The sequence below is a fragment of the Canis lupus genome, chromosome 5 (genome assembly GCF_003254725.2).
Source record: "Canis lupus dingo isolate Sandy chromosome 5, ASM325472v2, whole genome shotgun sequence".
Classification (NCBI taxonomy): domain Eukaryota; kingdom Metazoa; phylum Chordata; class Mammalia; order Carnivora; family Canidae; genus Canis; species Canis lupus.
The window spans coordinates 76,834,943-76,862,878 of NC_064247.1; the positions used below are offsets into that span (position 1 = coordinate 76,834,943).

Genomic DNA, 27,936 nt, shown 5'->3' on the forward strand with positions numbered 1-27,936 from the left:
AGCAGCACTGGAGAGACACAGGAGGCAGGAGCCTCAGGGCCATCGCTGAGACCGGGCCTGGGATGCAGAGGGCTACTGGCTCTCTACCTGGGGACAAGCAAAGACCTGGGTGGTGGTGCTGACACAGCACTGATGATGGGGTGGCCAGCTCTGGTGCCCCTTCTCTCCATCGTTGTAATGACTGTGAAATTACCCCGACTGGACGCCTGACTCTGGGCATCCAGGGATGAATACAGCCTAGACCCTTCTGACCCTGGCACCCATGTTGTCTGAAAGAGTATGTAGGAAGAAGGCCTTTTAAGATTCCAAGAGCAATGGAGAAGGCTTTTGGGGCTAGGAAGTAGGTCTGGTGTGGCTGGAAGAAGTGGAGGCACCAGAAGGCATGAGTTGCTGAGGTGGACAAGGCCAAAATAGGGTCCCTGATGTCACTATGCAGAGAAGGGAGATCTTCAAGGGTATGCCAGGCTGGGGCTGTGGCCCGCCACCCCAAAGGAGAAGCCTGGACTGCTGGCCTGGCCACCACTGCTCGGCTCCCCCTCCTTGGGTGGTGGAAGCTTCCAGTCCTGGGCAAGTGCTTTTGTCCTCTAAGCATGGGGTAAAGAGAGCAGACTTTCAGGCTGGGCTCCTGGGTCAGCACCAGCACCTACTGCACTCTTGTGTCAGGTAAGAATGACAATAGCGCTTCCTCTCACAGTTGTTGTGAGGAGTCGAGGGGTTACCCCACAGTGAGGTTCAGTAGGCCGACACATGGGAAGTACTCAGAACAGCCTCTGGTCCTAACAAGCTCAATGTATTATAGTTGCTGGTACTACTGGGAAAAATGCCCAGGGAGGGCTTCCTGGGTTTCTTCTAGAACTTGTTTGTGAATATGGCCACACCAGCCTGGGTGATAAGGAACGGAATGGAATCAGAACATTTAATTTCTGCCCCTGCTTTTAGAGCTGGGATCAAACTCCACCTTGGACCAGAGAACCCCGCAGGGCACTCTGACATGAGTAGTCCTCCACCAAGAATGCACCCCCTTGGCTAGAAGGGAAAGAAAGGGAAGACTGGGTTTTGGGGGCAAACATCAGTCCTGCAGTGACCTCTGATCCCAGATGCCACAGTGCTGCAGTTCCTGGCCAAGGCTGTTCCCTCTCCTGCGGTAGGAACATCCAGGCCCCAGGAGGGCCAGGCACGTCTCAACTGAGGGACTGATCCCAGAGGCCTCCTGCTTCTGCTGAGCCTTCTGTTGGGCTCAGGATCAGGCCCCTCAGGTCTGCTCGAAGGGGGCTCATCATCTGTTCTTCCCAGATCCTAGGAGGCCTCAGCCAGCATCCCCAAGTGGAGATAGGAAGAGAATACACGAAAGCCACTCAGTTAAAGGCGACCTGAGTGGTTTTCGTTTCATTTCTCCAAATCACAATTGGGAGACTGCAAAATGTTGGATCCCTCCACTGGCTTCCCTCAGGGCTGCCCACTCAGGCAGCTCCCCTCTGGAATGCCCCAGAAATGGCCCTCTTCCTGGCCCGCAACTCTGTGAAGATCAACAACAAAGTGGGGGGGTGGAAAAAGCAAGACCATCGCCTCTGCCCACACGCTCCACGCTGGAGAGAGATGTTCGCACTAGACCAGGTGGGAGGAACATCCCGCGTGGGTAACTTGCCCGTGGGCCCTGGGCCTACGGCTATGGTGTATTTAGGCCCACATGGGCAGCTTCCCAACCCTCGCATTAAATCTGCACCATTTGAGTTTATAGATCTAGCGAGCAGGAAGGACCATTTGGTTCCTGACAAATGTGCTGATTTTGTCTTTGCTAGATTCCCTGCTTCCTTGGCTTTCCAGAAAGACCCTTTCCTGTGGGGGTGGTGGTGCTCTATCCTAAAGGGACAGTACCGCACCCTGCGAGTTCTCAGAGCTGTGCCCTGGAAAGCCAGAGGGAAGTAAAATCCAAACAGGAAGAGGGTCTGGCCTTGCAGCCTCTGTCCACGTGCATGGCCAGATGGTAAAAGACAGAATGACCCTCTTACATGCCTGAGAAGCACTGGGAGAAAAAGCAGCCCACAGATGAATGACACTTCCTGCATGCTTTCTGACCTAAATAGCCACCCCCAACATCCTTGGTGCCGGGCCAGTGCCCTCCCCAAGGCAGCTGAAGCAAGAGAGGGGACAGGGCCCAGCTCTGGTTTTCTGTGCTCTTCTCTTACTGGTTTGAACTTGACCTTTTAAACATCATGGACCCATCTGAAAAATTTGGTGCCAGCTGTGGACACACATGCATGTGTGGTTCCCACACACTCTGCAGCAAACATGTGAGTCTCAGGCTCAGGGCACGTGGCCCATGGTGCTGCGTATCCTTGAAGAAAGAAATGTTATTAACTGTAGGCACTTCCTCAGTGTTCTGTCCAGGATGGAATTTTTCCTCATCTGGCATATTTCGTTGTTTTTCTATGAATTCAGGGTGAGTCCCTGGCTGGTATGAGCCACTCTGACAGGCATGGTGAGTTGGGGCAAATCTTCACCATCTCAGCCTCGCTAGTGGCTCACTCACCTTGGCAGGGCAAGGAGCCAGGGTTCAGAGCACTGTGTCCTCTGAGACTCCCCTCAGCTCTTGCTCCTCAGGGGCTGAGACTGCCCCTCATGGAGCTTCCTGTCTGGGCCTTCCCAGGGCACACACCCTGCCCTCTCCAGCAGCCCTGGGCCCCAAGCCATTTGCCAGGTCCATCTGTCCACTAATGAATAAGCATTTCAGTCATCAACTTCCTGAATCCCAGAGAAAGAAAAAAAACATGTTAGAGACAGAGGGACAGATCCTGGAGAGTCCTAGAGACGGAGGTCTCCTTTCCCTGCTTGAGGCTGCGCTGCCTCAGGTTTGGCTTCTCCTACTCTGAGGAGGAGAGAAGATTCCAGACAAGTGTTTCCTGGGGAGGGAGTCTGAAGGCTGGCTCCAACCCACAGGATGCCGTCCCCTGGCTCTACCCCTCTTGCAGTCACTTCTCACCCTCACCCCCCAGTTGCTGCACCTCCCTGCCTCAGTGAGACCCCACCCCCACACTGTGGCCTGGCGCCCACACTCAACCTCTGGCGTTCTTGCCATCCGCCCCAGGGGCTTCAGGTTGACCCCCCAAGTGCTGACGTGGAACACAGGATGGAAAATGGAATCCTGGGCTATGGGACAGAGGGTGGGGACCTCCCCAAGGGTCCAGGGTCAGGATATGGGAGCCTCCCAACCATGGCCTCTGATTGCCCAGAGGAAACTGGGCTCATGGGCAAGGAAGCCACTACATCCTGGGGAAACAAGAGAAGGAAACTAAGCTGCCACCAGAGCCCCTCACTCTTTCCTTGCTTTAGGTAGAAATAGACGGACACTTGGGACCAGTCACAGGCAGAGAATATGCAGGAGTGGTGACCTGAAGCCTGGGGTCCTATGTGGTACCCCACTGCAGGAGCTGGGGGAGCCCTTGACTTCACATGTCACCAGGGACACGTCTCCAATACGAGGGCCTTCTGTGACTTAGCCTGGCAGCCTTGGGGTGCAGCCAGGCCTGCAGGGCTCTGGTGGCTCCAGCGAGCAGGCGTTCTCAGGGCCAGGTACCAGAGTGCCTCTGGGGGTGTAGCCTGCTAGAGTGGCAGGAGGGAAGCTGCAAGGTCCTCAATCTATTTGACATTTGGCTTCTGCATCAAAGGAGGAGCCATCTAGGACCTTGTAACTGGATGTCAAGAACCACTCAGGGGACAAAGAGATACCTCCAGGCAAACACCCAAGATTAACTGGGGACTTTCCTATAAACTTGCATCCTTGGCATTTCCTGGGATCACGTCACTGGAGAGAACTGGCGTTTGCCTGGGAGGGAGGAGCTGGGAGTTGCACTGGCCCAGGGAGAAGAGCCACCTGCTGTTTGAAGGACTCTGAGGGATGAGCCCCAGGAACACCATGGCCACCTTTATGTCCAAGGACTGCCCGGAAACATCCTGTTTGAATTATCCCCTCTCTTGCCTGGGCTGCCTGCCATGTTGTTTGCTATTTTTAGCTCCCCCTATGAGGAAGGAAATGGCTGCCTGGTCTTCCACCTGTGCGACCCAAGGCTCCAAAGCCCCCAGATTCCTGACTGGGGAGATGCTGCCCCAGCGAAAGAGACAATCAGCTGACTCAGATGGTTTTATATTTAGCCGGTGGCTCAAAAGTATGAAGGGTGCAGGAAGATGAGGAAAAGAGGATGTGAGGGAGGTACAAGGGGGTGGGGAGGCAACAGGAGGGCGAGGTCTGTCTGCCTCTCAGAGAGCAGAAGAAATTTCTGACTGCTCATATCCTAGCAGAGCTCTGGCGCTCAAGCGGGGCAGCTCAAAGGAGTGCTCGGTCTAGGACAAGACTGAGCACTAGCATTCCCCGGGTCCCTGAGGCTGTAACCAGAAGGGGACTACTTACCAGGAGTATTCAGTAGGTTGGCTCTGCCAGGGGTGGGCACCTGAAGCTCTGAGTGGCTGACCCGGAAGTCAGGGCCATCAAGGGGGCCTGGGTCATCCGTCTGGCCTGCAGGGGAGGAGGCAATTTCTGCCAATACCTCTAGATCCTTCAGGATAACCTGGGAGAGAAAAGCAGAGGATGAAGGACAGGAACCTCTGGAGAGCTGTGGTCAGAGACAGAGAGCTGCCTCCAGGGGGAGGGTGGGGAGAGGTCCGCAGAGGGTGACAGGCTGGTAAGAGCTACCAAGACTATGGCTGTAACAGTACTCAGAAAGTTCTGTAAAAGACACGATTGAAAAGAACACAGACAGGCAGAAGATGGGGGCAAGTGGAGGAAAGAAGCTGGAGTCTGAGGCATGAGAGTAAGCTTTGCCTTATGGTCACTCCTCTCTGGGCCCCTAAGCAGGGACTCGAGAGGTCTCCAGAGGATGTGAGACTCAGGCATCAGGGTGCGGTCTGTGAGGTGTGTGTCCCAGGATTCCTGGGCTGCCCATGCCCTGAGGTTAACCTGTGCGAGGGACCAATAGTGCCCTCTAGGCTGGTTTGCTGGCCACAGTTCAGCCCACCACCGGGCCATGTAACAGATTCTTTTTTTTTTTTTTTTTTAAAGATTTTATTTATTTATTCATGAAAGACAGAGAGAGAGAGGCAGAGACACAGGCAGAGGGAGAAGCAGGCTCCATGCCGGAGGCCCGATGTAGGACTCAATCCCCGGTCTCCAGGATCACGGCCTGAGCCAAAGGCAGGCACCAAACCGCTGATCCACCCAGGGATCCCCGTAACAGATTCTTCTAGAGGTGACACCAGGCTACTCCTACATTCAGAACATGATTCTACGCTCCAAGATGAGGGACTTCCTAACTTCTGGACACACTGTTCAATTCTCCACCGCCTCCTTGATGTTCATATGTAGGCCTGATCCCTGCCCACTAAGTTCTTCCAAGGAAGACATGGAATTGAGCATGAGGAACAGCTGACTGTTAGCCCCAATCAGTGCTGTGTGTCAGAAGGTTCCCCAGAGCTGCCTCCGTACCCTCCATATCCTGTCCGCCATGCACAGGCATCTCCTCTTGCCCTTCATCTGACATTCATAGCCAGCAGGGCGCTGCCTCAGCAGGGCAGGGTGTGTGTGTGTGTGTGTGTGTGTGTGTGCGCGCGTGTGCGTGCCTGCATAGCACACCTGTCCCAGCTCTATCAGCAAGGCTCCCGCCACACTGCAGGTAGGGCTGCCTGCCCCTCCCCCACATTCATCTCTGCTCTGTGCCTGTCCTAGCACAGCTGTGCCAGCAGGACTGTCCATAGCACTCAGCAGATACCTGTGGGCATGGATGGGTGACTGTCTCTGAACCCAGGCTGAGAATTACTATGGCAATTGTGGGCTTTGGTTCTGGACTTGTGGCAGTGACACAGAGCATCCCCACGGGGAGTGGGCTGTGTGCGCCATGACAGACCAGCTAGCTGGAATATGGTGACAATAGTCAAGATAAGGCTATTCCAGGGCTTTCTATGAGATGGTGAAAATGATCTGGAGTTAGATAATAGTGATGGCCACACCACCTCATAAATATACTAGAAAACCACTGAACCATTTATTTTAAAAGGGCAAATTTTATCTGAAAAAAAAAAAAAAAAAAAAAAAAGGATAAAGCTACTCCTCAAAGCTTCAAAGTGGTTCCTGTCTCAGTGCCACCAGTGCGTCCTCCTGCCCAGCCCCAGTTGTCACTTCTGGTATCCTCTCTGCCAGCCCTGGCTCTCCAGACCTCTCCCAGCAACACAGTGTGCTCAGCACTCAACTGTTCCACAAGCCGGTGGTTTTGTTTTGCTTCCTGTCCTGCCACACTCCAGCCTCCCCCAGGCTGGACATAGCGCGCGTGCGTGCACGCGCACACACACACACACACACACACACACACACCTCCCACCTGTGTCCTTTCCTTCATTCCTTCTCGGCTCTCAGCACTGCCTGAGCCTCCACTGTGCCAGCCACTGTGTGGGTGCTGGGCTGCAGGTGAGTCTAACATGCCTCTGCCCACGGCCTGGCAGGGAGACCCATACTCGCCTGCCCTTACAAGCACAGATACGTAAAATTTTGGAACATTCTGACTGCTAGGCCTGCAGGGGATGTATCCATGCTGGCTGAAGATCGTGGCTGCTAAGCAGCCCTAGACAGATGGCAGGAATGAGCACTGCCATGCCGAGGCCAAGAGCTGAGGGCCGGAACAGGTCTAGGCCCAGAAGCAGAGAGGCCCAGGCCATCTGCTCCCCAGGAAGCTCTCTACTTCAACAGTGGCAAGAAGAGGACACAGGGACAGGGTGGGATGGGGGAAAAGATAGCTAGACAGGCAACAGTGTCGTGCTACTTGACAGAGTAGCCCGAGCACGGGCCACACACTCAAGATCCTCAAGTGTCCAAGCAAGTCACTGTCTAAAGGGCAGGGAGGTGAAGGGAGACCTGGGAGTCCGGTGGGGGAATGGCTCACTCTAAACAGTGAGGCAAGAAGCAAGCCAACTGTGCCCTAAGAAGGTAAACAGTCACCACAGGTACACTTCCACCCCTAGCGTTTACCCAAGAAGGCCAAAAATGTGTTCACACAGGACACGTTACATAGAAATGTTCACAGCCTCAGGGATCATCATGGCTAGAAAAGGGAAACGACCCCCAAGGTTCTGATACCAATTCTGACGTGTTTTCTTCTGATACGGGCTGACCATCTTACAGTTCAACTCAATTCTGACCACTGACCTGGAGGTAGCGCCAGGTCCCACAGGCTGAGGGCCCAGTCCTACAAGCCTGCCCCCCTCCGCTGCCGCCCACCCCTGCTTCTGATGCCAATCCCAAGTCCAGGCTGTCATCTGTGCTTCTGATGACCAGCTACAAGAGCAAAGGTTCCAAAACCCCCTCCTTGGGTTTGACTAATTTGTTAGAGTGGTTTGTGATACTAGAAACACTGTACTGACTAGATCACTGGTTTATTATAAAAAAACGTAACTCAGGAACAGCCAGATAAAAGATATGCGAAGGGGCACAGAGCTTCCATGCTCTCCGGGGTGTCACTTTCCCCAACTCTCCATATGGTCACCAACCTGGAAACTCTCTAAAACCCATCCTTTTGGGTTTTTAAGGAGGCTTCATTACATAGGTAGAGCTGATGAAATCACTGGCTGTTGGCAGTTGATGTAACCTCCAGCTACTCTTTCCTCCTTGAAGGCTGGGTTGTAAGTTCAACCCTCTCATCACATGGTTGGTTCTCCTGGCACCCAGGCCCCCATCCTCTGGGCATCTCAGTCACTTCACTAACCTAACAAAAGTCACCTGTATTATTTTCAACACTTAGGAAATTCCAAGGGTTTTAGGAGCTCTGTGTGCCAGAACCAGGGATGAAGACCAAATATGTCTTTCTTACTCTATATCACAATATCACAAACCCAAATGTGTATCAACTGATAAATGGATAAACAGAACATGGCATATCCGTGCCAGGAACTATTCTTTGGCAATAAAAGGAATGAAATTCTGATATATGCTATAAAATGGATGAACCTTAAAAACATTTGCTAAGAGAAGCCAGATGCAAAAGGCCACATATTGTATGATGATTCCACTTATGTGAAATGTTCAGACCAGACAAATCCAGAGAGACAGAGTAGCTTGAGGCTGCCAGGGGCTGTGGGAGGGAGTCATGGGGAGCGACTGCTAATTGGTACGGGGTTTCTCTTTAGGGTGATAAAAATGTTCCAGAATTAGCTAGCACTGCTGTTTGCACAACCTTGTCAAAATACTAAAACCCACTAAGTTGTATACTTTATTTTTTTAAAATATTTTATTTTTTTAAAGTAATCTCTACCCCGAATGTGGGGCTTAAGCTCACAACCCCAAGATCAAGAGTTGCTCGCTCTGCCAACTGAGCCAGCCAGGTGCCCCTAAACTGTGTATTTTAAAAGGGTGAATTTTATGGTTGGTGAATTGTATCTAAAAAAAGAAGAGAAAAAAAAAGGAAAAAAAAATTTTAAATAAAAAAAGCAGAGAATCAAATCAAAACCTCCAATTGGCACCGTAAACAGTCCAGTGGTACCTCTGGAGCAGTCTGCCCTTGCTGTGCCCATGGGCAAGGTGGCAGGGCCTCGCTGCCTCCCTACCATCTCGGGCCTGGTTCTGACTCACAGGAGGGCTGAGAGCACTCAGGGAGGCCACTTGTGTCCCTACATCTCCTGGCATCTGCACCCTGCTGCAGCCCTGAGCTGCAGGCTACTCTCCCAGGGCTGGCTGTGCAGGTGGGCGGAGGCACATGTCTTCTAGGCAGCAAATCCTGGAGGTCAAATGTGGCCGAAGAGAAAAATGCAGAACGGCTGGGGCCAGCTTAGCACTCTGCCACATCCCAACCCCATGAAGGCCAACGTGGCCCATACCAGGCTTCTGGCGGGTAGTTCCTTCCCTAACATAAAAGATGCTCCGAAAGAACTACCAGCACCTGAGGCCTGGCCTGTGAGATGCTCCAACCCTCAGAGTAGCCCCGAGGCCAGGCTGCAAGGGACAGGGAGAGCCGAGAAGGAAGCTCTCCTCACTCCCGGCTAGAATTAATGCCTTCATCTGCTGTCACTCTCCCCATTGCAGAGTGACCTGCTCAAAGGATCAAGGAGTCCACTTCAAACTCAGCTCTGGCCCCCAAACCAGAGCCCTGTAAGTGACACTGGGCTTCGTGGTCAGACAATCCTGACGTCCAGTCAGTTAACTTTGCCCCTCCAGCCCCTCCCTCAGCATCTACTGATACCTACCCACTGTGGGCCAGCACCTGTGTTGACTGGAGATGTGAAGCCAAACAGGATGGCCCTGCCTCTCCTGACAGTGACCTTGGGGAGAGAGGCGGTAAACAAACACTCAGGATGCAGTGCATCTGCAACTGGAGCCAGCAACTTGGCCTGTGGGATCCGGAGGCTTCAGAAGTACCTGAGCAGCAGTTTGCCAGGGGCCCGGGGGTAGAGGAAGGCTTGCATTCTCTTACCTAGCATAAACCTTTCATGGACACAGAGGCAGAATCATGTGACACATTCCAGGAACCTAAGCTTCAATCTAGCTCTGGAGTGGGGCACGGGACTGGGTTGGGCGTTAAATAGGAGATAGCAGGCTAAAAATGGAGTCACTTGCGCTATATCCCATGACAACAAACCAAGACTTAATACCTAACTTAATTGCAGTTTCAACCTTTAACTTTTAAAGGAACATAGCCTTTGGCCAGTCAACATGGAATTACCTGGTCAACTCTGGTGAGATAATCCTCCTGGCAGACTGCTTTCTGTCCTCTTAGGAAGGGGACTTTGCCCAGAACAATGCATTCTTTGCTAGTACTTCTCTCTCTCTGCCCGCTTCCTGCCTTTAAAAACCTTTCTTCTCCTACAGCTTCCTCCTAGGCTACATGGGGATGCTGCTTGTTTCGAGAATTGTGGAATAAAGCCAATTTGATCTTTAAATTTACTCCGTTGAAGTTTTGTTATTTACCAGGGGGCCATGGCCAGAAACCAGGCAGAAGTCAGAGGCAGGGGCAGGACCCAGACAAAGAGGTTTAAACTTGGTTTTACAGATGATGGGGGGACGCCTGGGTGGCTCAGCGGTTGAGTGCCACCTTCGGCCCAGGGCATGATCCCGGGGATCCAGGATCGAGTCCCACATTGGGCTCCCTGCAGGGAGCCTGCCTCTCTCTTTCTCTCTCATATCAATAAATAAAATCTTTAAAAAAAAAAAAAAGCTTTACAAATGATGGGGAGTCTGTTTCCTCACATCTGCCAACAGAGATTCACCCTTGGAAGGCTGTCCTGAAAATTACAGAGGATATCCCTACGTTCCCCTTCGGTTACGAGATTGTTGGCACCACAGCGGAGTCTGGTCAGTGGCCCTGGCTCAGGGACTGGGCAGCAACACCAATGCATACGCGGAGGGCTTCAGATTTCATTTCCCTACCATAGAGAATCTGCATGGACATCTTGGTACCACCTCCTCCTCCTGCCCCACTGGAGAGCAGCAGCCAGCAAAACTGCATATTTTATGTTTTGAATTTCCTTATTTTGGAAAGTTTAACACCAAACGGCAAATGAATGCAAATTATACTTCAATTGCACAATTAAAGCTAGAAATGTTGTCTACAGGTTCCTTCAATAATTCCAGCCACTCCTCTTGTGCTTACGTATCAAAAGATTTGTTTCTGGTGCCTGGGGACTGGTAAAAAAAAAAAAAAAACCTGACAGCCCTGCTTGGGGCAACACTACGGGTACTTGTGGGCCTGTGCATGCACGCGCGTGTGCGAGCGCGCACACACACACAGACATGCACACACACACAGGGCGGGCACCCTCCTGGTTCTTTGAAATGGGAGTCTGAGAATAGTAGCGCCATCTCCTTCAGCCTCTGAGATATGAGGAGAGGAAGGGGCTGCCAAAATGGAGAGCAAGGTGTGGCTTGAAAAGAGTGAGGAATTTGTGGGGAGCCGTTCCAGGGCTCCTGTGCCCATCCAATCCAGATGCTGGTTCTCTCTTCGCTGACAGCAAATCCCACTGAGCCCAGAGGCTGGACTTGAGGCCATGGAGCAACGCTCCTGACACAGGCCCAGGCCAGGACTTGGCCTCTGCTCAGGGAGTGAGGTGTGGCCCAGGGACCAAGGAGGCGATGTTAAGGTGGGAGTGGGTCTGGGACAGGGCAACACAGGGGAGCTGTGCGCCACCCCCCTGCTGAACCTGGCTTTGCATCTCTGTGCCAGGCCAGGGGTCTGGTGCTGTGCCCTTCCTGGAGACCCCTGGGGTCTGTGGACAAGAAGCTTGGGACAAGGACACAGCAACCTCAGCAGCCTTGCTTGTAGGGCACCTGCTCCAGGCTTGGACGAAAGGCCCCCTGCTCGGCCTCTAGAAACACAGTTAGTCCCCTTCCAAGGAGCGGGCTGGCCCAAACCTACACTGGCCTATAATCCTGGCTCTGAGAACGAGGCAAGGCTCAAAGAAAGCAGGAGGAAGCTGCATCAATTAGTATGCGCTACACAGCTTTTTGCAAAATGAATATAAAACACTTGTGCTTTCTTTTTGTGTGAGAGAAAGAGAGGGGAGGGGGAGGAAGAAGGTTACAAGAAAGCAATATTCTGCAGGGGCAGGAGTGCCTGCAGTTGCCATGGCAACAGGCTGGCGGTGGGGGGGGAAGCGGCAGGAGAGAAGTGATGATGGGGAAGGCACATCAGCTGGTCCCTGGTCCTGGGGTGGGGTGAGCTGGAGCTGGCTATTGTGGGTCGGTGACAACTGGGTGCAGAAAACATCTGACAAAGCAACTCTGAGAGGAAGGCCTGGGGGGAGGGTGAGGCCGGCACACCCCCTGTGGCAGGCCGAGCAAGGTCAAGGAGGCCAAAGAGTCCTGAGAAAGCCCTTCCTTCCAGAAGGTGACCTGACACCAGCAAAGGGCCTATCTGAGCGTGGGAGGGCAGTCCCCACCTGCAGGCTGTCACCCTACTCACTGTACTCCAGCAGGCCGAGGACTGGATCTCTAGGACGGTGCCAGTTTCTTATTTTACTAGGCTGGCCAGGCCCTCCTAACACCTTGTCCACAGAGCGGCCCTGGAAAATTGCTCATCGTGGGAAGCTCCCTTCCTTCACTCTCCCTGGCTGCTCTTTCCCCACACTGGGAACGGCTGGAAGCCCATTCCCTGGGCCGGAGGTCTGTCCCGGCCTCCTGCTGAGGCTCCTGACTCTGAAGTCCCAGGACGAAGCACTGAGCAGATGCTGAATGAATACTTGCTGACCAGCAGCGCCAGGCAGGAAATGGAAACTGTGGATGGGTCTGAATAGCTTCTGCCAAGGGGATGGATGGAGAGGCCTCTGACTTCACTCTACCCACTTATCTCTAAGAAACTTTTGTCACAAATTTGGCTCTGCCCCTGGTCAGCTGATTAGGCCCCAGATGTCAACTGGCTCAGTCTTCCAGCCCTGCAAGGAGGGGAGGAAATCCCCAAACCAGGCCCCGTCTAGTCCCAGCCAGGAGGAAGCCCCAAGAGTGTTTCCAAGGGACACAGCTAGGTGTTGGCAGGAGAGGTGAACTCAGGCTAAAGGCCCTGGGGGCTAAGGTCTGGCCTGACCACTGCCAAGGCTATCTGAGGCCTCTGCCCAGAGCAATGGGGCCACAGGGCTGCGCGTGAGATCTGGGTCAGGTCGGGCTGCTCCTTGTTCTTGGGAAGTGGAGCTGAAATTAAGTGTGGAGGCATGGAGGATGGGCATCCACAAGTCTTGGGGCCCTTTGCTTCCGGCTGCCACACAGAAGCCTGTCCATTTCCTTCACAAGGGGTACAGGCCCAGTAGGTCAGGCCTCTTAAGACCTGACCACATACAGAATGGCTCCTGTGGCTTGTGGAGTCAGCCAAGGAACTGATCCTAGGAAGCCTGGTTGCCATCCCCAGGGAGAATCCCCTTGGGGGTGCCAAGGAAGGTCACAAGACCTCCCACGGCCCCAGAGCAGTCAACCGATGGAACTCTGGAAGAAGGCACCCACCAGCAGCAGCCAGCGCCAGGGCTGGAAGCTCCCGTCCTCGACACAGAGTAAACCTGAGCCACAGAAGGCAGCAATCGGGCCCTGGCCAGGCCCAAGAAATGGGTGGTCTTCCAGAAAAGCTTTGGGCTACAACGGGGTCAGAGCAGGCCACGCCCAGTACCTCCTGGGGGCGGTTCCCTCAGCCCTGCCTTCAGGGAAATCCAGGAAATCACTGCCAAAAATTTAGATTTGGGGGCAGGAGAGGAGTGCTTAGGCTTGGATCTATTTGATTTCCCATTGAGAAAACCACTCTGATGAAACACCTTTTAGGTCTTAGTAAAGCAACTTAAAAAAAAGGAGGATTATCGCTTTTTTTTTTTTTTTTTTGCCTAACTTTGAACACATGCTCATAGGAATCAAGACTACTTTCTTTTTTTCTTTCCTTCCTTTCATTTTATATACTCTGAAATTCTTCTCTCAGTGCCTATATGCAAAACGCCAGCACTTGGTGCCTACTGTTAAGTCCCACTAACAGTGACTGCGCAGTGTAAGTACTGGCTGCCTACACCCCTCTAACTCCATTCCTCGAAAGGGAGAAGAGAGGAGAAAGGCCAGCCTGGGTAAGACAAGTTGGAAGCCAGTTCTCAAGTCCCCCCAGTGTACCCCCTCACCCCTGGGTCTCCCTCCTGGTGAGGCCAGCCATTGCTCACTTGCTTCCTGCCAGGCCCGTCTGGTGTGGGTGGTGGTGGGGGTAGTATGTGCATCTCTCAGTGTTACACATTCTCCGAGAGCGAGCCAGAGGCTGGGGAAGGGCCCACTGTGCTCCAGGCAGCACGGGAGCAGCACACACACACCGTTAGTGCTCGGTTACCAGGTGATGAGCCGAGGGGCCAGCTGTCTCCGGGCACCGGTCCATGGCAACCAGGGGAGCAGCGCAGGGCTCCTTGTCTCCTGCCCTCCTCCAGGCCTCTGCTTCATGCCAGAGAACTTGCCAGCTACACACACCCTGCCCTGAGGAGGCAGGTCTTCTCTGGCAGGGCCAGGGCCCAGCAGGGTAGGGGAGGCCAGGGGGGTTTGGCTCACCATCCACTGCCCCTCCTATTCACTTTCTCCGAAAATGTTTCTGAGCACATACTACATGCTGTACACAACCTCTGTCTTCCCAAACTGTGACAAGGGCTATGGAGGGTCCGAGTGCACAGGATGCTGTGATACACAGATGGGGACCTCTCTGATATGCAGGAGGAGGGGGCGGTGTGTGACAGACAAGGTTTCATGGGGCATCTAAACGGAGGCCTTGACCAAATTACTTCACTTCTCTGAGTCTTGGTTTCTGCTTCGGTGAAGTAGGGGACACAACAGAAGCTACTCTGGAAGGGTTGCTGTGGAGATGTGCTAAGGTCATGCACACTCGATGATGTCCAGCACAGGGTCTGGCAGGCAGCAAGCGAATGGAAAATACCAGAACCCAGGCAACGACGCCCGACCTCAGAGAACAATTCAGGAGGTCTGGGCTGAGGCCTAAGCAGCTGGGTTTTAAAAAGCTCCAGAGGATTCTGATAGCAGCTCTTGTTTGGATGGCTCCACTGTGGGGCTGATGTCTGGGTTACTGGACTTGGGCCTTTCTAGGTAAGGTTATCTATCACTTCCTAAGCTCAAGGGGAGATGGGCTGGTGGCAGGCAGTCAGGCCCAGGGCCAGGTAGCGTGCTCAGCCCTGCAGGCCACTCAGCCCTGCAGCTTGGCTTTGTAAGAGCATCCTGCCCTGTCCCCGGGGGAAGGCAGTCCCCAACTTGGCTTCTCTTTGTGGAATCCTTCCTGCGATGCTGGGCCCTCCATCGGGGAAGCCAGCTTGCCCCCTTATTCTTCCCTTCCCAGCCCATCTCTGTCTTCCTTGGGAGCCCGTGGGCACCACGCAGTAGGCCCCCCTGCCTGCCCTCCTCCATGTCCACCAGTTACTGTGCCAGCTTTGGGTTCTCACTTGCACATCAGGGGAAGAAGTCCACACAGAAAGAAAAGCTAAAGACCCTCTGGGCACATAGACCTGCCTTCCCCAGAGCCGAATGCTGCCGGGCCAGCTGTGGTTACTTGGGTCCCCTTTTACCTGCAGCCTTCTCACCAGGTGCAATTCTGGAGCCGTCACCAAGGCAGTCCTCTCTCCTCCCTAGTAATGATCTGCTACCAGGACTCCTTTCCAAAGACCAAGTCTTTCTGAGACCCCTAGTAGTGACTGCTGGTGCCTCCGCTGGGCTGTGGGTCCTGGTTGGCTATCCCTGGGGACTGTGAGCCGAACCCCCGCTGGCCTTCTCCCTGCCAGTTCCTCCCTCCTCTCACTCTTTCAGAAGCCCTCAAAGGAAGTCGCAGTGTCAGCTACAGGGAAAGCCATGTGGAAGAGTGCCCTGTGTCTTTTGCATGGCTGTGGCGAGGGGGGACAGCTACGGTAGGCAAGGAAGGGCCCACACCTTTCCTGTTTGGGCTGTCCATGCTGGAACCCCACTCATGCCCCAAGGCCGGGGGGAATCTTGGCAAGAGGACCCAAGTTCTCGGCTCTCAGTATCCTGCCCCTTGGTTTTTCTGGCTGGTATCTGACCCGATGGCGTGACCTGATTGTAAAGCAATCTCGGGGACCGAGGCGGGGGTGGAGGAGTTGTTTTTGTTTGTTTTGGAGAGTGGATGGAATGAAAACTGGAGTGAAAGAAAAACTGAAGCAGGGATCTCAGGAGGAGCAAAACCCATTCTTATGGGAGACGGTCCACTCTGAGCAGGCCACATTAGTATTCCAGGGAGTGGGGTCAGGACCACACAAAGTCAGAGCTGGATGGGACGAACACAGACCAGGCCAACTGCACTTGATGGAGGCGTGGAGATGCCGGGGACTTGCCGAGTCCCATGGAGAGCGGGGGCAGCGCAGGGCAGAGGCCTGCCCTTGCTGATCCTCTCCAGGCCACTTCCCACACCGCTCCTCACCCACCCAGCTGCCAGCACCATTCCTTCCGCATGCACCCTGGGAGGGTGAGGAGCCCAACGGGGCAGGTCAAGGTTCAATGCTCAGAACTGAAGAGGGGAGTTGGGGCTGGCCTGAAGGAAGCTGTGCCTCCACCCTGCCTGGACTCCTGCTCTGCAGTAAGATCAGCTCTTGTGTGCTTTTAGATGTTCTAGAATCAGAGAGATCCATCTTCTGGCTCCTGGTGGAATGAGTTTGGGCAAGTTATCCTCCTCACACTTGGATGTCCTTTTACGTCAAACCGGGGATAATGAAAACTAGTCCAAAAGTGCCAGGCGGCGTGGTCAGAATAGAAACAATACACTCTGAATAGGGGGTCTGCCCCCATAAACTTTGCCTTCTGCCCTTTCCTGCTCCCAGCCTCCTCCCACAGATGCAGGGGTCTGAGCCCAGCATCTGCTGTGAATTCCAAAGGTAGCCAGCAGCAGGGGTGCTGGACGGGCAGTCGGCTCCTTGAGCTGCCCTCAAACGAAGGGGCTCTACTGAAGTGGAAGCCACCATTTCTGGGGCAGACACGGAGCGATGACAGATTTCACCAGCTGCTACCCCCCCAACCCTGTCCCTGCATGGTCCCATGCAGTCCCGGTCACCCGGGACCATAAGAAGAAGAACCCATGGGGATGCTCACCTCTGGTTGAGACCCCCATGCTGGAGGCCCTATCATCACTAACTAAACCTTTTTAGAGTGGAGATGAGCTCCTGGGCCCAGGTGGCCGACCCACCAGACCAAAGTGACAAGAGTCCTTGGGAAAAGCAAGGCAGAGGGAACACTCACAGGTACGGCGTGGGAAGAAGGGACAGGATGCGACAACGGGGCTGCCACTCCCGGGATCGAGGAAGCCAAGGGCAGCCTCTGCTTGCCAGTCAGGGGCGGCAGCGCCAACAGCCTGGCGTTTCAACGGTTCAACTCTTCCGCCAGCAGTGACCGGTCTCCTGTCGGGCGTGCGGCTCGGCCCCGGTGAGCTCTCCCTGTGCAGCCTGGAGAACCGCCCCATTTCCCTCGGGACTCGGATCATGGAAACATGAAATCCTCTCCCGCCTCCCCAAAGCCAGTCGCGGGGTCTGGCCACTCCCGAGCCGCGTGGTGGGGCCGAGGACGGGGACCTCGCGGGGTCCTGGGAGTCCCTCCGAGGGCCCCCCTCGCAGCCAGTCTGCTAGCCCCGCATGGCCCCCCGCACTGGAAACTGCCCCTGCTGCCAGCGACGCCCCTCAGTCCCGCCCACCGCGCTTCGGACAGACGGCGGTTCTCGTTCTCTTTTCCTGCTTGGACGTCAGCCACTTGAGCCATGAAGTCCGCTCAGCAATGTCTCTTCGCGGCTACCGTGAGGCTAGCGGAGGGGAAGCGGGCCTCTCTCCCGCGGTGAGAACGTCTGCTCTCAAGTGTCAAGGACACCTCGGCTCCAAGAGGTGAGAAGACCCCGGGGCAGGTGCCTCCAGAGGCCCCAGTGGGTGTGCCCTTCTGGATCTCCGCGGACCCCGAGGTCTGCTTTTGCCTGAGCAGGCCCTCTGCTGTTCCTCCTCTTCCCTGGAGCCAGGGCCACCAGCTCCTCCCTTCCCCCTGTGATGCTGGGAACACAGCCCACTGACTTGGGGCATGGGCGCGGAGGAGGTTCAGTGACCGGTGCTGGGCCTGCGGCCCATTGCCTTCTCCTTGGTTTTTCTATGGCCTGGAGATGGACAACGAGCCCCTCAAAAGAAGTCTGTCCACCTAGCCACCTGCACGGGGCCTGCAGGTCCTACGACAGGCAGGGACACAGAGGGCAGAGACCAGCTTCTGCTGCAACAGCTGGGGCAGGAAGGATGTGGGGAAAAAAACAGAGCCTGTCTTCCTGGTTTCCATGTGCATCCTTGCCATTTTGACAGAAAGGAGTACCAGCATCAGAGAAGCTAGAAATTACTGCATGTTCACATGCATCGTATATTCTACATCCCTGACCTTTTTTAATCCTCACCTGGGAACCCAGACCTGAGAGGGTGCTTCTACCACTATTCTTGATTTTCGAATAAGCAAACTGGGGCTCGAGAGACCAACTCATCGGCTCAAGCTCAAGGTTTGGTAACTATTACGTGGGCAGCCAGGACCAGAGTCTTGGACTGCCTGATTCCAAAGCCCATGCTCTTAAACCATCAAGCTGCACTGCCATCTGGGGAGAAACTATTGCCGCAAAGGGATGCCACTCGGTATCACAACAAAATTTAAAATACCGCAAATAAACTTTATAATGAGTAAGACCTACAAAAAAGACCTGAAAGCTTTACAAAATGACTTACAGAAACAGGGACAAGCTCTGTGTCTGGGGGGAAGAGTTCAAGGCAGCAAGATGCCAGTTTCCCACTGAAGCACTCATAATGAGGGCGTTATGATGGGCGAGGATCTGGTCAGGAGCTTGGTCTCCTCTAACAAGGGCCTATGAGGCAAGTGTGGGCATCACCAGCCCCATTTCACAGGCCAATGAGGTTAGACTCCTTGCCCAAGGTCTCTGGTGAAGAGGGTGAGAGCTGGAAGTCAAGAGCGGTTTCTAGCGGCCAATTGTCTGGGGTGCTACGTTCTCTCAGGGCCACCAGACATCCTTCTAGCTCTCTTCTAAGACAGATTTCTTTTTTAAAGTTTTGCATTTTTGTTTTGTTTTTAAATATTTATTTATTCATCAGAGAGAGAGAGAGAGAGAGAGAGAGGGAGGGAGGCTGAGACATAGGCAAAAGGCGAGGCAGGCTCTTCACAGGAGCCCGATGCAGGACTTGATCCCACATTCCGGGATCACGACCTGACCAGAAGGCAGCCGCCCAACCACTGAGCCACCCAGGTGTCCCCGTTTTAAGTGGACTTTATTTTTTAGAGAAATTTTAGGTCCACAGTAGGATTGAGCAGAAGGTACAGAGATTTCCCACATACCCCTGCCCTCACCCCCGCATGGTTTTCTCCATAACATTCCCCACCACAGTGGTGTTATAATCAGTGAACCTTCACTGATACATCATTGTCCCCCAAAGTCCACAGTTTACTTGAGGGCTCACTCCCGGTGCTGTACGTTCTATGGGTTTGGACACTTTTATACCCCGTGGATTCTGAATGCAGGCTGGGAGGCAGTGGTGCTTGGGGTGGGTAATCAGGTAGGGAATCGGGGAATCAGGAACCACACTTTCAGGGACACTGAGAGGAGCCATCCCCTGGTGCTCATGGGCGGAGCTCACTCAGGCAGCTGCGGGCTTAAGAGGCAGCCGACAACTGGCATCTTCTGGGCAGGGGAAGAAGCAGGCCTACCACCCTACCAGGGTCCAACAGGAAGCTCTGAGCAAGCACCCTACATTCCACACTATTGAAATCAGGATTGCATTTTCACTTAAAAACATGTAATTGGATCTCTGGCTAATGGGAGGATTTCTTCTCTGGTGCCAAGAATTTTAATTTGACACCTGCAGATTCTTTCTGACAAAAGGGATTTTCATATAAAGTGTGCGAGGAGGAGGCAAAACTGAGGAAACAGCCACTTATCCTGAATGATGGAAAAGCAGAAACAACTGAGGATGCCAGAGGGTGTGGACTACCACACACCACTAGAATAGAACTGAGCAACAATGGCAGGCAAGACGCCCCAGCAAGGCCAAGTGCCAGTGGGACTACGGAACATGGTAGTGTCTCTGAGGCTCTGCCCTTCCCTGTGCCCAGCTCTTGCATCATTAACACCTGGGTACACTCCGTTTCCTGAGGCCAAGAGCCCTCACCAAGGGTAAGGAGCATATGAGTTTATCACAATTATCCTGGGGGAAAAAAACTGCAACATAGATGACAAACTGAAATGTCCCCAATATACAAAGAGCTTCAACAAATCAATAAGAAGATGGACAAAGGGTCTAGGGGCTGAAATCTGAAATTTTACCAGAATATACACTGCTCTTCACATCACATTGACAACTGTTAAGAACCTGTGGATTAGGAGAAGGCAGCCAGAAATGGGGATGATGATACAACTAAACACAAGCTCCCTACCTCCCATCTGGTTCTGATGGGACCAACATTGGGTGGAACACAGGCACGATTGTTAAGCAAGTTAGAGGATGGGCTTTGCAGTCAAACAGATCTGGTTTTGAGTTAAGCCTTACCACTTCCTAGCTGTTGTGTGGTACTTTACCTCCCTCAGTCTGAGTCTTCGGAACTGTAAAATGGAAATAGTAACAGTACTTCCCCAAGAACAGTCAAGGGTTCCCCAGATACCACCAATCAAAGGTCTAGCATAGTTCGTGGCATAGGAATGACTTCACACAAGTCATTACTAAGAATCATTCAAGACAATGGGATAACCTAAGCCTCAAGGCCCCTCGGCTGGATGTAACATTGTGCTAAATTCTGTTAGTGAAGGAGGTTCCATAAGCTGTTAAGAGGAAGGGGCCTCTCCCCACCAGTCTGGCTGTGGTCTGATTTGACTGAATGGGCTTTCAGGATCTTAACCTTGAGGAGCTCTGATTGAGATCAGGGCTGTGTTTGGAAATACTGGAAAAACCCACCAAAGAGTGGTTTCTAGATAGTCTAGAAAGGAAGCTCCAGGAGAAGGGGGACTTTGTGTTGTTCATGGCTGTATTTCCACTGCCAAGTACACAGTTATGCCCTCAAGGTTGCCAAAGAGACTGGGCAGGGGACACTTAGGAATGTGATCTGGTGAAGGACCAGAATGCAGCAGAATCAGGACTCACCACGATTATCATGGTCCCCAACTCCCTCCCCTGGAGAAGGGAAAGCAGGGACTCTGCTCCTGTTGGGTAACAACCCCCCTCCAGCCCTGCCCTGAGACTGTCTCCAACAGCAGCTGCAATCCCTTCCCAGCAGGGACCTGCAAGATGTGCCCAAAGCTCCGACAACATTTGGCACTTCAGCAAATCGAGTTTCCACAGCCCCAACCTGAACAGAGCTGTTTAATGGACTGCATCTCCTTCTGCTCCCTGTAAATGCACACGCACACAGAAACCCATCACGAGCAAAGAGAGCTGGATGGGATTAAACAACTCAATTTAAAGGATTGAAAACTCAGCTGCTTCCAGTGAAGTCCTAGGGAAGGAACCAATCAGCGAAGTTCTGCTTTTCCTTTCTGTACTGAAATGAGGGCTGTGACTACGCAGTGAGTCACCCCTAACTCCGGCAGAACCGGGCCGTGTCCTCCTGGGCCCCATACTGCAGTGAGGTGCTGAGGGGAAGGGAAGGGAGGCTGTATGTACACGCGAGTGCGCGTGCATGCGAGTAGGGCAGGCAGGAGAGGTCAAGGGCAGATGCCCAGACCATCTGTTTTAGATTTTTCTGGAAATGCAGGGTACTTCAGAGGATGGAGAGGTAGACACCTACCCATCTGCAATCTCTTTTCAGCTCAGGTTCCAGAATGTAAACTCAGGCTGCAGGAAGACTACCCTGGGCCTCACATAGTTTGGTACCAGCCTCAGGTGCCTCATATGCCTCATGCACAGGAAGTTGGGAACCAGTATCCCTCTCTTGTCCCGTTCCCCCCCACCCCAGGCCAGCTCCTGTCCACTCCCATGTTCCCAATGGGCCATGTGGGGGAATCTATGCATTCATGTGCCCATTGCCTCACAGGGCACACACCACTCTGCCTGGAGCCCACAGCTGCCCAGAGCCCAGAGGAGGGAAGGAGAGGGGTCAGTAGAGGCACAGCCCACCAGCATCCAAAAGGCAGCCTGGAGCTGGTATGGGTGGAGAGAAGGGATGCTACAGTGGCCGACGGCAACACCCAGCCACAAATCTTGTCCCTTGGCTGGGAGGCTAGGGAGTCCTGAAAAGAACTACCTTAGCCTAATTGCATGGAACGGAACGCTGCAGAGAATGGGTGGGGACCGGTGGGGCCTCCCCCAGAGGGCTGAAGAATGCAGGGCCCAGCTCTCCTTCCCTTTCTCTGGGTTAGCCTCTCTCTTTTGCCCTTGGTGACCCCAACAAAGCAAGCTTAAAGGGACAATTTCAAACCAGAGGTCAGAATGGAGTCTGGGGGAAATGAACAGAATGAGAGCTCCGGAGAGGCCAGCACCATGTGGCCTGGCACTCAGCATTTTCTGAGGGTCTGTTCATCCCCACAGTGCATGTGCTGCTACTGCTCCTGCTACTGAGCAGAGAAGGAACCAGCATGCAAGGTTGTGAAGCAACTTACTCACGGTCAGGCAGTTAAGTGGGGACAGACCTTGCTTTTGGGTGCCCACTCACAGCTGAGCAGCCCACCACTACGCTCCCTGCCTTCTACAGATAAGCCTGATGCCCCCTGAGCCTGGTGTCCTTGCTCACGTGATGACCCACCGTTCTTCAGAAGGGCTGGGAGAGTAAGTCCTTGTTCCCAAAGCTCAGAGCATGACAACACAGCTGTCCCTGTCAGTGACGTACCTTACCAGGTAGAATGAGAGCAATTTTCTGGGTGCTGATTTAGGAGAACAGTAAAACGAGCTCCTCTCATCTACCAGACCCCTCAGCCACTCAGAAAGGGAGGCTGGGCAGCCATGCATGGAAGGACGGGGGCACATGTGACCTACCTCATCAGATTCGTCCGATAACGTCTGCAGTAGGATGGGGAAGAGGCTGTCCGTGTGCCGGAACATCTGCAGGGCAGAGAAGCCGGGGCACCCATGAGCTCCCCATGCTCCGCCACTAGATTTAGCGCGGACGGGGTCATAACAGCACTGCAGGGACCACCCCACGCCTTCCCGGGGCTCCTCCAGCATCTGTCACTCTGCTTCCCCAGGGCTTTCCAGAATTGCACTGACCAGAATCCTACCAACCCCAAGGAGCCCCTGAAAGCCGAAGTGAACCCCAAGGCAGCCCCTCGCTTGGAAGCGGGTATGAGTGAGATGGGCCCAGGGACTCACCTTCCGGGGAGTCTTGATATACAGATGGTAGAGCCACTTCAGGACAGCAATCCTGGTCATCATCCCGATGGCCATGTCACTGAGGTGGCAGTTCAGGACCTGCACAATCCCATCGAGGTGGAGGGTCACTGGGGCCCTTTCAGTGCTGTGGGCAAGATCAGGGAGGAGACAGGAGTTGAAGGCACTGGAACCCCTCTCCCTAGGCTGCAGCACCACCCCGGCTCTGTGCTCAGAACCACACTCTGCTTCACTGTCGTGGGTGCAGTGGTTGGGAAGGGCAGGTGGCATACACCCTTGGTATGGCTCACGGAGGGCTGGTTTTACTCCTTGATTTCCCTCCTCCCTTTCCAAGGCTTGGAGCTGTGACAACCACAGGTGAGGTGAGAGAGCCAGTCTGCTGTGTGCCCACCCCACTTCCCCAGCACTAGCCCGGCTTGGACAGGAAAAAACCTCTCTGATGTCACCAAGCTGGGTCCCAGCAGACCTCAAGCCTCAAAGGCTGTTTAGCATTCTCAGAGCATTGAGTCCAGACCCTTCATTGATAAAACAAAACCACCACATCCAACGAGTCCAGGGGAAAGTCCTAAAAACAGCCCTTGAGAGTCAACAGGTTTTTTACCAGGCAGATGAAGAACTTTTCTCGCGTAAGAACAGAGGTCATGGCTTTAGATCTTGCCATACTCCAGGCCACTTGGACCAGGGTTTGGCTTGGTTGAGAAGCCTTGAGAGTTGCTTGTGAAGTTGTAACAGTTTTGTCTGAGCCGGGAAGAGGCAACACAGCCTCTGCCTCTGGGAAACAGAGCTTGTTGAGACTGTGCTTTGCTCCAGTGGGGCTCAGGTTCCCTGGCCCAAAGCCTCGGTGATCCCTGGGCAGAGAGAAGTCCTGCCGAGGAGCCCTCAGAGGGTCAGGGGCTGCTGGGACAGTGACACAGCCTTCTGCCCAAAGCATGGTTCCCGTGAAAAGGCTGGAGTTTTCAGGGATGGGGACAGCACGGGCAGAGAACCTAAGGATGTCAAGGAGTGGCTCCCTTCCTGCGACGAGTCATACCGTATTTTGCCTAAAGGTGTCCTGACAGGTGCAGCTCAGGGGCTGCCTTTCCTGAGGACCCAGGCCAGGTAGTTCAGCTGCCTGCCTGTACAAAACGGTCTTGTGTGGTATTTCTAGGCTGCTCAATTATTCATTTGCAGCAGGAACTCGATGCCTGTGCTTCCCTAATTCGCCTGCAGCCTCTCTGAAGCTCATCTGATGTGAATTCCTAAAGGGCCCCATTCTCAGCTCTGTAACTGCTCAATGGAACCGCTATTTACTATGGTTTGATGATTTCCCATGGTGCTCGTTTCAGGGGTGAGAATGTCACTTCTGTCCTCTAGTAGTGTGCAGGGGTGGGGTGGGGGGACTGAGTGTGCAAGTGACGGGACCCGTGGCCCTGAGCCTCTGGCTGGGGCTGTCACTGAGATTTCCCCAGGAGTCATGTGGCTGGGAGTTCTGGGATCTTCTGAGAATACCCAAACATCTAGATTCTTTGGGAGTCTAAGACAGATAGGGAAACTAAGGCACAGACAAGTCCAGGGTGGCAAACACAAGCTCCTAGCCAGTCTCTTCATCGATTCCTCTCTTATGCTCACTGTCTAATAGATCTATAATGTGAGCCACATGTGAAATTTTACACTTTCAAGTTTTGTACTAACGAGTAACAAGTAAAATTTTAATGATATATCTTTTAATGAGTTTAACACATACTCAAAGGGTATCATTTCAACACATAAACAATATAAAAATCAATATACACATCACTCATGGGATACTTCGTGTTTTCTGTGTCCCAAGTCTTTGAAATCCAGCATGCACCTCACCCCCTCACCCTGACAGCACATCTCTGTTCAGACCAACCACACTGTACATGCCCAGCAGCCCCATGACAGCGGCTACCGCCATAGACAACACAGTGCGGCAGTGTCAGGCTAGCGATCTACCCTACGGCTTCCAGAGCATCTTCCCTCCTTCTCTGACAACTTCCTAGACATTCCCAGTGTCTTCCTGCCAGTGACCAGGACTTACTGTCTTATCTCTAAGTGCCTCATTTTCCCGTCCTGCTGGCCTACCTGGCTCCTTCCAGCATGCTATTATAGCTCTCTCCTTGAGAAGCTGGAGAAGCTCTAGAAACCTAAGCACAGCCCACGGTCTTAACAAAGTAGGAGCTCAGGAGGCTGTGAGGAACGAGTGGAAGCCATCCCATCCCTGCCTCCTATCTCCTACCCTGGTGAGTGCCCAGCCCATAGTGAGTCCCTTTCCCTAGCAGGAGCTGCAGGACACTCAGCTGCCATATGGGGAGCTGCATTTTGTGCACTACCGTCCTCTGCCCTATCCTACAGCAGAATTCCCTGGACGTGGGCACCAGGGTGCCAGAAGGACCCTGTGCTTGGCAGGCCACCACTACTTTCTTAGCTGAAACGGCCCCCTTGGGGGCAAGGCCTTGTTTTCACTGCCCTGGGGGAGTCAGAACTGCACTGGCAAGCAACGGCTGTGTCCTAAGCTCTGGTGGGGAGGAAGGCAGTGCCAAGCCCAGCAGCTCCCCCAACTCCACCCTGCCAATCGGGCCCAGGAAGTGGTGAAGCCAGCAATTTTGAGTGTGAGCAGTCTGAGTCTAAAGCAGTCTTACCCACCACGCAGCCCTGCCTGCTAACGGGCCAGGCTCAGGAGAGTCTATTTCCAACTGTCCCCTGGCAGGGGCAGCAGAACAGTCAGTGGGCTGGCCACTCCCTGACCAAGTCAGACCCGGCAGCGCCCTGTGTACTGGAGGGAGAAAGGGGCTGTCACATACACCTTTCAATATATTTTTTTTGTCAGTACGGTAGACAAAGTCTCTATGTGGGGTGAGAGAGGATACTGGAAAGGCCTGGGGCTGATCTGTGGGGCGGGGGGTGGGGGCACTCCAGATCCAAGCAGCCCAAAAAGAGGTCCAAGACCCTAGATGGTCCCTGGGCCAGCTGGGCTCCTTGCTTCACTGTGGTCCCAACATGCTTCAGGCCAGCTCAGCATCTCGACTGAGGGACAAAGCAAGTGCCAGCCCATGGTGGCATCTCCCTCAGTTAGTAAAGCGTCAAGGCCAAACAATGAAGGATTTCATGGGCCCAGTGTGTGAGAACTGGCAGCATTTTGTGCACTACCATCCTCTGTCCTTCCTATAGCAGAATTCCCCGGACGTGGGCACCTTCAGATTGCTAGTGAGGCAGGTGTCAGCTTCAACCAGCCAAGAACACGGGAGCTAGAAGGGACCTCACAGTTCAAGTAACCTGATCCTTCAGTGCACAGATGTGACAGCACAGGATCTGTCCAAGGCCATGTGGCCAGGCAATGAAATCCCATTCCCTTAGAGCTCAACACTCTCCCTGGGGCTCGCTGCCCCTGGCTGGCTGGAGGGGAGTCTCATGGGAAGCAGGCACGCCCCAGACTGATCTTCGTGGCCCAAAGATCTCACTCACTGTAGAGGAGGCAGCTCTCAGTGGCTCCACTGGGTGGGGCTGGCTGCTGTGAGTGCGACTCCCCACCTGCTCTGCCGGCACTCCCGGAACTCTGCGAGAACCTGAGCCCTTCTTCCTCCGGAGGGCAGGCTGCATGGTGTACGGGCTCTTGACCTGCTGCAGGCCTGGAGTCTGGGATGGGGCAGCCTCCACCTGGGCTTCCCTTACCCAGAGAGCAGAAGGGAGCTCACTCATAGCTTAAAATACATTTCTGCGTCAGTTCCAAAAAGTCTAGACTAGTCACTCCTGGGGGCTTCTGAGTTATTTCAAGGTGTCTGCAGAACTCCATTTCCAGTGAGCATTTTTCTCATAAAGCATCTCATAACTAATGTCTTACATATACATATATGTACTACATTTTCCAAATGCATGGCACTACTGTGGCTATTAAAATACTGATTTTTAAAATAAGACTTCTGAAACTACCAACAAATAATGATAAATTCCAGTGGTTCTCTCGGAGAGGCAGTACTTCATCTAACTTCTTTTGGTACTCATGTTTCATCTCTAATCAAATTAGGACAAAGGTTAATAAAGAATGGCTTCTGAATTCAATTTTTTTTTTTATAAAGTATCTTTACAACTTCCTTTCATTAGTTGATGCTAAAGCTTGGGAAGCACTGAATTCTAGATCTTTCTGCTTGCCTTTATGCAGCCATCTATACCAGGAGACCTATCCTGAATGTCGCTGATGACACCATGGCCCTTGGCGAGGCCTAGGGCATTGGAGTGGAAGCCTGTGTGCATGGCAACACCTGTTCTGTGCTTCCATGTCAGGTGAGTGGGGGAGGCTGACATGCAAAGCTTCTGTAACTCTCCCAGTGCAACCAATAAAGGTCACACTGGTGGAAGTGGGGGTCAGACCAGCTGAGCTTGAATTCCAACTTGGCCACTAAGTAGCTGAGTGACTTCGGGCAAGAAGTTAACCTCTCTGGGCTTGTTTCCTCTTTTGTAAAATGGGGATAATAATGAGGTTCTTGTAATAGTATCTGTAGCTAAAACATGTAAAGTGCTTTCTGAGGGCTGGGCACCATTCTATTTTCTTTACCTATTCAACTCACATGAGCTCCAAACGCCTGGGAGGTAGGTACTATCATTGCACCCAGTTTACAGATGAGGAAGCTGAGGCAGGAAGCAGTTAAACGGCTTGCCCAGGGTCACAGAGTCAAGATGTGTGCCCAGGTGGTTGGACTCCACTTTGCAGAGGATTCATGGGAGCTGAGGGCAGGCAGCAGGTCTGGATAGTCACAGGGTAGGTTTTGTTTCTTGGTGATCCTGGAAGGTGCCTTCTTGCCCAAGCTCAGTCCTCCTCTGGCAGCACCTACTGGAGGAAGCATGCACCAACCCTACTGTCCTTAGCTGCCAACTCCAAGGAGAGGGGGGCCCAGACACCGTGGCTTAAGTTTCATGACTCTGAAGGGCACCCTCCATCTGGCACAGCTACTGATTCAGATTGGCAGTTGCCATGAGGGTATCGCCATTTGTGGGAGACAGAAAACATGAGATGATTCGTTCTTGGTTTTTTAATTTTAGAAGGGGGAGGATTTGGCTCCTGAATGACAGGTATAAACCAAAGCCTGGTTCCAATTAGGTAGTTCCTAACCTCAGCCTTTAGACTTGCCCCAGCAA

General features: G+C 53.4%; 1 protein-coding gene across 1 annotated transcript in view; it reads right to left on the bottom strand.

The window, feature by feature from the left end:
- The window catches only part of VAC14 (VAC14 component of PIKFYVE complex), a 100,531-nt gene that overhangs the window by 46,786 nt on the left and 25,809 nt on the right, over nt 1-27,936 (bottom strand). The window contains exons 11-13 of the mRNA XM_025426788.3: nt 22,786-22,930; nt 22,453-22,518; nt 4,406-4,562 (exon numbers count right to left, since the gene is read on the bottom strand). Coding sequence (XP_025282573.1) covers nt 4,406-4,562; nt 22,453-22,518; nt 22,786-22,930 — 368 coding nt within the window. The remainder of the gene's footprint in view (nt 1-4,405; nt 4,563-22,452; nt 22,519-22,785; nt 22,931-27,936) is intronic.